General features: G+C 44.0%; 1 protein-coding gene across 1 annotated transcript in view; it reads left to right on the top strand.

The window, feature by feature from the left end:
• The first annotated feature begins 1,720 nt into the window (after window positions 1–1,720).
• MMP24 (matrix metallopeptidase 24 (membrane-inserted)) overlaps window positions 1,721–11,979 on the top strand; it is a 44,918-nt gene continuing 34,659 nt past the window's right edge. The window contains exons 1-3 of the mRNA XM_009318643.1: window positions 1,721–1,857; window positions 8,377–8,493; window positions 10,543–10,847. Coding sequence (XP_009316918.1) covers window positions 1,754–1,857; window positions 8,377–8,493; window positions 10,543–10,847 — 526 coding nt within the window. The 5' untranslated portion in view covers window positions 1,721–1,753. The remainder of the gene's footprint in view (window positions 1,858–8,376; window positions 8,494–10,542; window positions 10,848–11,979) is intronic.

Genomic DNA, 11,979 nt, shown 5'->3' with positions numbered 1-11,979 from the left:
CCGGCCCCTGGGCAGGTTGGGACCCGGCAGGCAAAGGCAGCCGTGCCCCTCCTGCGTGCTCTTGAGCATCGGCCTCCTGGGAGGACCTTCTCTTAGTGCCTGTGCGGGCATCGTGTGGTGTCCCTTTCCCTCGCTTGCTGCCGTGTCCGAGTCTGGCCGGGAGGGAAAGGGGGCACAGAAGGGTAGCCCCACTCAGAGCTGTTTTGGTTAGTGTGCTCTGCCCTTGCTGCTCAAGGACAGCTTATTTTGGTCAGACCGAAGGTCCGCGTGTTCTAGCACGCTGTTTGTCAGAGGCCGACGCTAGATGCCAAGGCAGTGGTAGCAAATGTCCAGTCTCCGAGCAGTTTTGCAGCTTGGCTTTATCTTGAGCTATTAATGATGTCCATGTTGAATAGCACTGTATGTCCGTTTGGTGAACTTTAACGTGCCTGGCCCATATGCTGTCTTACACCTTCTTTCTCCTGCTTTGGAAGCAAGGCCTTTCTCTTTTCCTGATGGATTCTGGTACCTTCTTGTTGCCACAAAGAAAAAGGGATTGTTCTCCCTCTTGTGCTTCTCCTGACTTGAGCCCCTTTCCCGCTGCTGTGTTATGTTAAGGGAAGACGTGCTTCTCCTCTCCCCCTTGCTCTGAGTGATCAGGCTGCCAATGTGAGAGCAGCGCATGCAGATGATTCATCAGCGCTTGTGTGTTGAGGACTGTGTCCTGTGGGTCAGATGGATTGTCCTCGTGGCTGGAAAAAGCTTATGGGATATATGTCAATCTCATAGTAATCCTAGTCTAAGTATTGAATCAGAGGGCCGGGGTATTGGCCAGAAGAAAGAAACACTGGGGTGTGTGCATGAAAAGTTATTGTGAAAAGTTTATGAAAGCAAGCCTTCATTCAGGTTTTATTGGCATTTGCACTTAATGACGACTTAATATTCCTTTTTCTTGTGGTATCAAAGTGGGGGGGGAAGAGAAGGGAGCAAAAAAAATAATCCTGAATTAATGGGTATTTCTGAAAACGCTGTCCTTAGCATTTTGAAAAGTTTGACGTGTGGTTTTATCTAAGGCTGTATTTTGGGGGGAAGGTGGGGAAAAGGGACAAAGCTCCTTGAGGAGAGTTGGCTATTTTCCTGTTCTGACAATTTGCTAGATATCTTCCATTAGTAGAGGAAAAGTCCATCTAACCAGAGTCCCTGCAAACTTTCTGAGTGTGGGGTTTTTTTGTTTGTTTTTTGAAAGAAATACTCCTGTGCTCAGTGCAAGTGTAAAGCTGGAGCTGTGTTTGTGGGGATTGCCCAGGCCTGTTAAGCTGTTTGCTTGGAGTGATGGTCCAGAGGCAGCAGTAGGTGGTGGGCAGTGGGTTATTGGGAGCGTGCAATCTTGTGATGGCAAGGTGATGGGGTGCACAGGAGGTCTCTGGAACAAGACAGAGCTTCTTGGGCACTTCTGGTGCTCCAAAGACCTAAGTCTGCCCCTGTTACTCAGTAGGGATGACAGCCATTTTTATGTGGCAGGTCTGCATTGTCCTGTCAGGACAGGTGATACTAAGCTGGGTCTTCAGCTCTTTCCGGGGATCAGGTGATGTTACCAAACCTAACCAAAAAAAGAGAGGTGATTGAATTTTTTGGGCTAGTTTGTCACTTTTTCTTTTGAGGAAATGTTCTGATCTGTTAAGTTGAAAACTTACCGTGGCACCTTACCATCTGTTTCTTTCTTTTTCAGGGTTGGTTAAAAACTTATGGCTACTTACTTCCATCTGACAGCCAAATGTCTGCCTTGCAGTCGGGAAAAGCTGTGCAGTCCGCAGTTGCCACTATGCAACAGTTTTATGGGATCCCAGTAACAGGAGTTTTGGACGAGACAACTATTGAGTAAGATTAACGTAGGCTAATTTTGTCTTTCCCTTTCTTAACGCATTGTCATATTACCTGGGTAATTATTCCAGCTACAAGAAGTCCTCAAAAGGGATAGATTTGACTGACTCAGCCAGAGAAGTCTTGATTATGAAAAGATGTCCCTACGAAAACATGTGGACAACTCCACCTTTTCTTTTTCCCAACAGTACTGTTTGCGAGTGTGAAGAGAAGCTCTTGTTGAATGTTGTTCTTTGTATGTAGATCCCCATTGCTGGTGCATAGGCAAAGCATGAATCCTGTGAGCTTCTGAAAGCGGAGAACATGAAGGGTTTCATTTGTTTCCATCTCTGTCTGGATTTAGGTGAAAATCTGGCTCCAGAAATGGCTTCTAATGTATTTCTTAATTAATTGGAGTTGTGGATCTCCATAGATGCTATTTGTGGAGATGTATAGTTGCAAGTTGAAGTGAGTTGTTGTAGTGTGATGGCGATAGTCAAGACTACTTCGCTGTTGATAGTTGCCATTTGTTGGGCATTAGATGTTCTCTGCTGTATGTTGACCATGTGTTATTTGTTGTTTGTGATAGGTGTCTTGATAGCACAGAAGCATTGGTCTAAATCACCTAGGCTGGAGGGACTTTGTTCTTTGAAGGCTGTTGCCTTTAGTCTGCTTTTCAGTGTGTACTGCGAAGTGTGGTATGGAGGTGGTGTTCTGGTGTGGAAGTGGTGTTTGTTGCTGCTACCTGACTGGCTTCCTGTTGTCTGATGGCCTGGATGTTGTGTATTGGCTGAATCTGTCTGCTGTTGGTCTGGACTAGAGCATCTGTTGACTAAAGCAGAATGCAGATAAGGTCTTACTTATGCTTTCTGGGGGAAAGAAGTGTCTCATGGTGAGCCAAAAAAGAAAGCACAAATAATAAACTTGCTTAGGGCCCTACCTGAGAGTTTTCCCGTGACCTTTTCTTACTGCATTAGCAGACCCTTTTAGAGTATGCTCTGCCTAGTTCTTCATCTCTCCTGTTACTGCACTCTGCTGGCAAAAGGGACACAGTAGCATGAAAGAAGGCGGCACAAAGTAACCAAACAGTGTGAAGAACAAAGGGGTTTGGTTGTATGCCTTCCAGACTACAAGAAGAGGGAGAAACAGACCAGACTACCAGTAGAGGGAGAAACAGAAGAAATTAGTGAATTAGGCAGGAGGGGATCATCCTGGACTGGGAGTGCCTCTCCAGTGAATGTAATATTCCTCCTTTAGCTCACAGAAAAAGCCCCTGTTCTCCATTGAAAGATAGAGAAAATCCTGTTTGTTTGCTGTTCAAATGAGTTGAAAATGAAATGCTTTTTAAAGGTTGGGATTTTCCATCGGAGATCTCTTTGCCATTAATAACACAGTTTGTAAGTGAATGCTGAAGAAGAGCCAGAGAGCAGGGTTGTGTATGTGCCGTTGGTGTGTAGAAGCTTGCAGTTGGGATGCTTATGAGTTGGAAGGGGGTGGGGAAAGAAGGGGCTATGGTATTGGAGTGCTAGTTTGGCAAGTTAGGGAGCTGCTTCTACTGCCCTGTGGGTGACAGGGGAAGGGAGCAAACTGCATGTGGGATTCCCTGCTTTAGTAAGTAAAAGTATTTTTCTGGAGGAAAGGAAGGTGTTGCCCATGTTTTACTGAGTTTATGTGTGGGCAGGGGTTGACTGGTGCATGAACACCCAAAGGCTGATGGGTGAAAAACCTAGATGGTTCCCTCTTCTGAAACTCGAGTCTCCAAAGGCTTGAAACCTCAGCTGCAACCAAAAACCCACAGGGTGTGCTTTGCAGGCATGCAAAGCCTGCATGCCTCAGTTGCTCTACCTCCATCTGTCCTGAATCAGTCAATCCATATGTTGTATGGCAGGATGGAGCAGGAGTACCTACCTAGAAGTTACATGAAAGGAAAAAGAGGTCCTACTGGCTGTTAGCAGGGAGCCTGTATTTTGAGTTGGAGGGGCTTGTCTGGCTCGGCCTTGTTGGGCTGTCACTTCCTCAGACCTGGTTGTGGAAGCTGAGCAAAAGGAGAAGAGCTGGCAAGGCAGGCTGGCTCTGAGAGCTCTGAATTACTCAGGCATTTGCTAAGCTGTTACTGCAGTCTGTGTTACGAGTTTTGAGATTGCAATTATGAATTTTTCTGTCACTTCTGTCAGTGTCATAAGCTCTGTCCTTTTAAAGTGACTTTAGACAGAGTGCGAAGTTACTATTTTCTATGGCTTCTTTGTTAGGCAACAAATTCTGCATATTCTATTTACAGTTATTATGGAAGCCTAAAGTTTTTCATCTCCTTTCCCATACGCCCCCAAATCCCGAGCTTGTTCTTTCCTCCAAGAGTGGTACGCAAGTGCGTGAAAGCTACCACGCAGGCGCTGCCAGTGGGAGTGGGAAATGGGAAGGAACACCGCCATTTGTGTTGCTTACTGGTACTTGAAAGGAAGGTGGGGTGGGGGTCTGTTCAGCAGAGGGGCTGTCTTGAGGTAGCAGGTTGAGGATATATAGTTTCCTGCAAGGAGAGCAGGGGAGAATGCGTAAAATGGCCTCCTTGTACCCTGCAATTGACAGTGCCTCAGCAAACTTTGTGTCTGCCTGCAGCTAGTGGGTTGAATTGTAATTTTGCTCAGCAGCTAGGCACAGGTATAGTCCTGGGAGCGTGCTGGGAGAGAAGGCATGTTAGCGCCTACCAAAGTGATGACTGTTGTGTTTGTCGTAATCAATCACATGGCCCTGGAGGGAACCAAGAAATAGTCTTATTTTTGTTGGAAGTGTCTTGTGTGTCTTGTGTTTTGTCTTGAGCCTGTTGTGTAGGTCCCTCACCTTGGGATGCACGACACAGCTGTTTAAAGATATCACTCCCACCAGCTCAATACAAGGCAGTTGAGAATGACAGTTTCCTCTATTTAAGAGAGTCTTGTGGAGGGCTTGGAGCCTGAACCGGGGAAAGCAGCTGTATCTGGACAAGAGCTGGATGTCACTGCTTTTGAAATTACCTGTTTTCTGCATGCCAAGCAGCTGGAGGAATGCAATGGTCTATATGTAAACAGTACCAAGTATAAATTTTGATGAACCAGTGTTATTGGTGCCCCCATTTAAAAAAAAGGGGGGGGAAGGGGAGAAGCAACCATAAGTATCTGAATCCTGCTTCAAGTAATTATCTTTTGTTGTTGTTTCTGATGTGATGTGTTTTTATAAATCCTCTGGAACACAGAAAGGGTTATCCAAACTGCTCAGTAGAGAATGGCTGTCAAAAAGCTCAGCTAAAGAAGATCAATGGCAGCAAGCTACAGCTTCGTGATTATTTTGCCATAGAATAGAGAAAAGAAGAGATGGCTGGACTTGCACCCTGGCCTATGTGATTAGACTGGGGCCCATATGTCTGGGAAGTAAGTTGAATCAGGGAGCTGATCCAGATGAACATTCTCAGCTTGACATTAGCACAGGCTGTTGACAACTTGGGTACTGCCTAGCTCTAACCAGGTAGTTGGGCTTTTTTACTAAGTCTGTTTCAGAAAGTGTGTAGCTGAGCTCTGGAACAAACTGCGGTAGAATACGGGGGTTCAGACTGGCCTAAGTGTAATGGGGTTGAAGGAGGAGTTACAGCTGTGTGTAGCATAAGTCTGTTGGCAGCTTTGCAAATGCTGATACTTTGGAAGCTTTGACTCAAGAAGCCCTTAAAGCCCAGGGTCCCGGTATTGCAGCGTGCCTCTGGAACAGCCCCCTGTGCCCTGCCCTGTGTCCATACGTTGTGATGGAGCTGGCACAGGGGCAGCGAATTTGACTGTCTTTGAGGGGAATTAACTTTTGGTTGGGTCTCTGTGCAGTTCTGATTGGCTTTGATAGGGTAGGACTAATCTCGGGGGGGCTGATGTCCTGCAGCCTGCTCAGCATAGGGCAGGTGTTGGGAAGGGGCAGCCGGTGTTCGTACATGAAACAGATGTTGAGGTGTGCTAGAGAGATGTTAGCAAAGTGGTAGAAGCAGTGCAAAAGAACACAAATAAAGGATACTTGGAAAACCATAGTGTATTGAGGTTGAATTAATATGGCTTTTCTAAAAGCAAACCTTAGATGTACTGCTTTTCTTTGAAGGTGGCAGCAGTTGTGTGGGCAAGACAGATCTGATTTCCACAGGTTGCTTAGATTTCTGAAAGACATACCGTACTGATAAATGTAAGGTAATGTAAGTGGGGAAGATCTGTGCTAGCTTTATATACACAGCTTGGGTTCTTGTCAGGTATAGTACAATATGTATAACAACTCTCATTTGCTCTGTTCTTGGTGGGAAGAAGATGATGGATGACTGCACTGAAATTTGTAAGCACCCATAGTTTTTACATATAGGAAATGGACTAAGGAAAGGTCAGCTGCTTGGCTGCCTGAACTGGGAGCAGGTATGTGTGCTGTGAAAGAATGTTCTTGTGAGGCTGTACAAGGCAAAGTGTCTGTCTATTTGTTTTTTATTTAAAAGGTGTCCCGGAAAGAAGTCTTGTAAACCATCTACTGGTGATGGGAAGACATTCCTTTCCTGAAGGTGCGGGGCTAATATTTTTGATAGATAAGATGTACATTGTTTAGGCTCAAGCGTGTGGGCATATATGGACTACTTGCCATTGGCTGGCTGCAGTTGATGGAGAAATGTCTGCATTTGGAGGCCAAAAGTTGTCCCCCAGATGGCCAGGGATGTGGGGGAAGAGGAGAGGGGAGAGAATTTGGTGTCCTGTGTGAGAAATCTGCCAGGATTAGCTATGATGCTCTTCTTGTGTGTCATCAGGCAGTGGCATATTTCTGCATCCCATGTCGTGCAATGTGTTCTTAAGGCGTTGTGTCACAGTGGACACTTGCCTTTGCCATCAGAGTAAGTGGATCAAATGCATAAAATGCCTGAAGAATGCCAGTGGCAATGTCCCCAGCAGCAGCCCAAGCAGGAGGCTGAGGGTAGTGCCAGTGTGCTTGGGAGGCTGTGGCCAGAGACTGCTTGCATTATTCCTGGGCTCTGGTCACCTGTCCTGGGCTGCACTGCAAAATCCTGAAGAATGTGGCTGGGCCAGAAAGTTGCTGTGCTGGGACCTTTGGAGAACAGTACCTGTAGGTCCTCTGTTTCTGTCCCTGTCTCCTTTTTCCCTTGCTGCCGCATGCAGTGATGGGCAGATTCCTTTCTCCATAAGCCACTTCTGACTTCTCTGGAGTGTGCCCACACCAGCAAGTGGGATAGTATTCTGTGGCACAGTCTATTTCTCCTTGTCAGAGAATCATTCAGGTTGGAAGGGACCACTTGAGATCATCTACTCCAACCCCTTGCTCAAACAAGGACAGCTAGAGCAGGTTGCCTGGGACCATGTCCAGCTGGGTTTTGAATACCTCCAAGGATGGAGACTCTACCACTTCTCTGGGCAATCTGTGCCAGTGTTTGACCACCCTCAAGCTGGTGCAAGAAATAAGCAAAAGGTCTGTTAAGGCTGGAGGTAAAGGAGGTAGGGGAGGAGACCTGAGTTCTCTGATAATAGTGCATGGATCCCTGTGCAAGGGACAGCATCCTTTGCTCTTCCAGCTCACCTGGCCATAGGGGCAAGAGTTTCCTGATGTGGGGATAGGATTTTCAACTGTGGACATTACTGAATTCGATTTTAATGAGCAGGCACTATACCCGTGAGAAAGCACGCAGGCAGAAGATAAGGAAGAAAGGAATGAGCTGCTGGAAAGGAGTAAACAAGATAAGGACCATGAAGTCATGCCGCATGGTCAGGAAGAACAGACCTATCCGCTGGAGCATAGATGCGCGTGAACACAAGGCTGTAACCTATCTGCAGGCTGCAGATAGCGCGTTATAGCAATTACGTGTTATAGCGTAATTTATAGCAAGACTTTTGCTTGCTATAAATTACACTAATATAGAGCAATAAAGGTCTTTGGTTGCTGCTTGCCAGAGTCCGTGCCGTTTGTCCCCACATCCTACATCATGAGTGACATAGAAAGAGTCAAAGGTTATGGGGAGGATCTAACAGAATTTGGTGACTGTGACCCACAAACTGGAGTGATCTGTTCTGGTCATTACAGGTGAAAGCCTTAGTCGTTATCTGGGATGGTCGTGTTTGCACTTGTTCAGTCTTATCTAGTGAGATATGGAGGTTTTTTTTTTACTGGCACAGGAGCACTTTAAGAAATGGAGAGTGGATAGAGTAGGTGATAGGAGAGTTTGATCCCAGTGCACATGCAATTTTGATCTGGGTCTCTTTTCTGGCATTGTCATCATTAAGCTCTTGTCAAGCATAAGGGCTACCTGATCTGGTATCTGTGTTTCCAAAAGGAAAAATGAATTTTTTGGTGTGCTGAGGTGTGTGGATTGCCAGCAGAGGTGGGGTGTACATGTCTGTGTGAAGAGGGTAAACCTGAGAGAGGGAAGACTGAGCCCTTCTTGGTGTCTGTGTTGGCCATCCCTCAGAGGTCTTCCAGTCACCCCCTAGTTCTTTTGAATCTCTTTTCCAAACTCTTTGTTAGCTTTCTTTTTCTTTCCTTCCCTTCCAGGTGGATGAAGAAGCCTCGATGTGGAGTTCCAGATCATCCCCACCTACGCCATAGCCGGAGGAAAAAGCGGTATGCACTAACTGGACAAAAGTGGAGGCAGAAGCATATAACCTACAGGTATAGCCCCCTCCCCGCCCCTTTTTGTTTGGGGAAAAAAATGTTCTGTACTTGTTTGGTGTGCAAATATTGTAAGTACTTTTAAAAACTGGATTTTCCCTGTAATGCCTAGTTGAGGCTTTAATTCTGAGAACATGGGGAATACTTTCAGAGCACTGGAGTAACTGAAGAGTCTACTCTCAATTAGAAAATAACTGATCAGTAAAGATGCCTAAATCCCAGCCATCAGTTGTATAATTTTGGCAGGAAAATCCTATAAGCCCCTTTCTGTTCCCTTAGAAATCTAAGGCTCTAGCCCTTAGATCATGTGTCTTCTTTAACAAACCATTAAAGCAGAAGGAACATCATTGTCTAAAGGCTTGATGCTTTCTCCCTCTACCGATTTGCAACATTTTACTGAATGTTTATTTTTGCAGAGGTTTTACTTTTGCTCATGTAGTAGAACTCTTGCTTTTGTCCAGACTTAGGCCTGCTGCGGCAATATGCTGAAGTGGGCTACAGGTGTCAAATGAGTGTTACATAGTGACGATTGTTTCCCAGAGATGTGTTTTGTTTGAGTCATTTAGGTCCTTAGCTTTTGAAAGGCAATTGCTGAATAATGCCAATGGAAGTTTCTGACAACAAGAATGTCACTTCAAAATAAAATTATCCCCCCTCTAGTTGGAACTGTAGCCTTTTAATTTTTTTGGAGGGGGAAAGGAGGTTGCAGAGGAGTAAAAATTAGGAATGCAGACATTAAGGAGAAGATATGGGTGAGCAAGGCTAAGACAGAAAGTAAGTCTGTGGTGAAGAGGTAGAAATATGAGTGACCAGCATGGGGGAAGGTGCCAGAATGTGTAGGAAGAGATATGATGGTGTGAAGGGTTTTTTTTTCAGGGGCTGGGGCACTCTGTTGCTTCTGCTGAGAGCTCTGAGAAAGGAGGAGGAGGATTCCTCAAGTAACAGTGACGGACTGCAGAGGCTGGGAGGAGGGACTGGTTCTGCAGACTAATTCAAAGCTTTCACCAATAATCATTCCTTTAACTCAAATTCGAAAGGGACACCTTCTGTATGTGAAAATCTGAGAGTCAGATCCTGCTTCTAACCTTTTCTGGACCTTAGGGAAAACTAGTATATAATCGTGTAAATAAAACACATCTTAAGCGTATGCATAACCACAGGAAGCAGGTTGGCAAATGGCTTCACTTCTGCCATTGTCAAACTAGTAGTTGTTTAACTTTCCAATTGCAGTATTTGTAGTGTGCCATTCAAGTGATAGATATCTTGTTCTACCACTGGATGTATTACAGTGTCTTTCATCTGTCAATCATTATATTAAATTGAGCCAGTTTCATTAAAGACTGAAAGTTGTTTCCATGACATAGATATTTCATATTCCCCAAGCCAAGCTTAATAGGTCTCAAGTCTATTATACGCACATGCAAAAAACACCCCATGAACAGCACTTTTAAAGCTAAAGTTTACAATTATGGGAAATTTATGTGCAGTTAAACTTTTTTTTTGCCCCCCCCATAAACTCTGTATCATGGACTGGGTTGCACAAAACTGGCAGGTCCATCACTCCTATGAGCTCTTAAGTATTTTAAGTAGTCCTGAGAATGAAGCTGCTCATATAAGTAAGATTGTATAGTTTACTGAAAGGTTTGTTTCTCAAAAAGAATTTTAGTAGTCAGGTTTTTTCATATACTGGATTCATTTTAGCATGATACTTCAGATTTTGTCTGAAATTAATTTACATTTTTAAACTAAGTTACTTAGCTGTCTACACCAGGATTTGAAAGGTTGTCAGGTTTTTAGGAAGCAATGCAAGATCAACCAAAGTATTGGGAAGATTCTTATTAATAAATGTAGACTTCAGATCAGGGCTGTAGTTTTGTTGGTAACTTTATTTGTAACAGCAAAACTTTGCATGCACAAAGTAGTGTCTGCAAAAAATAAAGACCCTTCGGAAATGGAAACTGTGTAGATGTGGCTGTGTATTGGAATTATAATAAGAAGTCTCAAATGTATTCTGCAAATTTAAACAATCCTTCTTTCTCATTCACACAGTGTACACAACTATACCCCCAAGGTTGGAGAGATTGATACAAGGAAAGCCATTCGTCAGGCATTTGATGTTTGGCAGAGAGTGACACCACTTACCTTTGAAGAAGTCCCTTACCATGAAATTAAAAATGACAGAAAGGAGGCAGATATTATGATATTTTTTGCTTCTGGTTTCCATGGAGACAGTTCTCCGTTTGATGGAGAAGGTGGATTCCTAGCTCACGCTTACTTTCCTGGACCAGGAATAGGAGGAGATACTCACTTCGATTCAGATGAGCCATGGACCCTGGGAAATTCGAATCATGATGGTAAGAGCGCAGGTCATTTTTCAAAACAAGGATAAACTGACCGTAGACATATTGACAGGCTTTCAACTAGAAAGTATTTGGTTAGTGGAGCTTTCGCCTCCCATACAATGGTTCAGATGTTTTCTAAAACATGTATTCTGTCTTAAATGGGTAAATAATTTTATTAGTAAGTTTGTGACTCTGCATGCCTCTGTGCACACGTGTGAATGTTGAGGAGCGAACAGAAGCATGTGTCTGCTGGCTTTTTACATCTCTCAAGATTTGTACCATAGCTGCTACAGAAACTATGGCTCTGGGAGGGAAAAGGTGAACAAGAGTGTTGAAATGTAAACTCTGTATCTCATGGAATACTTAACAAGGGCAATTAGAGTTAGTTGTAATGGTGAATAGAAAGTTGAGAGAGTGAAGACATTTAAATGTCAAGTCGTTTTGATCCATGTTTGTTTTCTCACAGTCTGAGTATGGTCATAATTCCTCCCATCAGAGGTTGGGGCTGGCTGATTTGTTAAGGAAGACTGATGATTAGGACAACTGTTTTTATGATATTAAGCAATGAAGAGTTTCTGCATCTTTCTAGCTTTATCTTACTCTCTAATGGCAATGAGCACTTTCTGATCTATTTTCAAACCTTTGATTGAGGATAGTGATGACTTGTTTAAGTTGGAAAACCCGAATTTTACAGTGGCCTCATAAGATATAACTGCAATTTCCACGGTCTTAGTGATTTGGGAAGGACAACGTCTCTTTAGACCTTTAGGGATTCAAAATCACATTTTGAAACATTTTATAAGGATTAGAAGTTTACTTGGAATGTAAATATGGCTTGATTTTTAAACTGTATAAAAACATAGTAGCATTGTTGTGGCCATGATGTCTGAGGACATATGCAGAGGTAATGTCTTTCATTAGACCAAACAGTGTAGTTTGAAAAGGAGAAAAGCTTTCAGGCATGCAAGCCACCTTCAGGCCTGACCTAAAAGTGACAGCTTTCTTTCAGAATGGAATGCAAATTGAGAAAATTGCTCAGAGTTTTGAGTCGGTATCTATCAGATCATCTTTGAAAGAAAATGGAGCTGGCAAGTTCAACGTGGGAATGCTAATTTGTAGGAAAGCAGAAATTGTATGTTACTTG

The sequence above is a fragment of the Pygoscelis adeliae genome, unplaced genomic scaffold, assembly GCF_000699105.1.
Source record: "Pygoscelis adeliae isolate BGI_AS28 unplaced genomic scaffold, ASM69910v1 Scaffold72, whole genome shotgun sequence".
Classification (NCBI taxonomy): Eukaryota; Metazoa; Chordata; class Aves; order Sphenisciformes; family Spheniscidae; genus Pygoscelis; species Pygoscelis adeliae.
The sequence above is the reverse complement of the archived record's forward strand: the minus strand, read 5'-3'. Positions and strand labels throughout refer to the sequence as shown.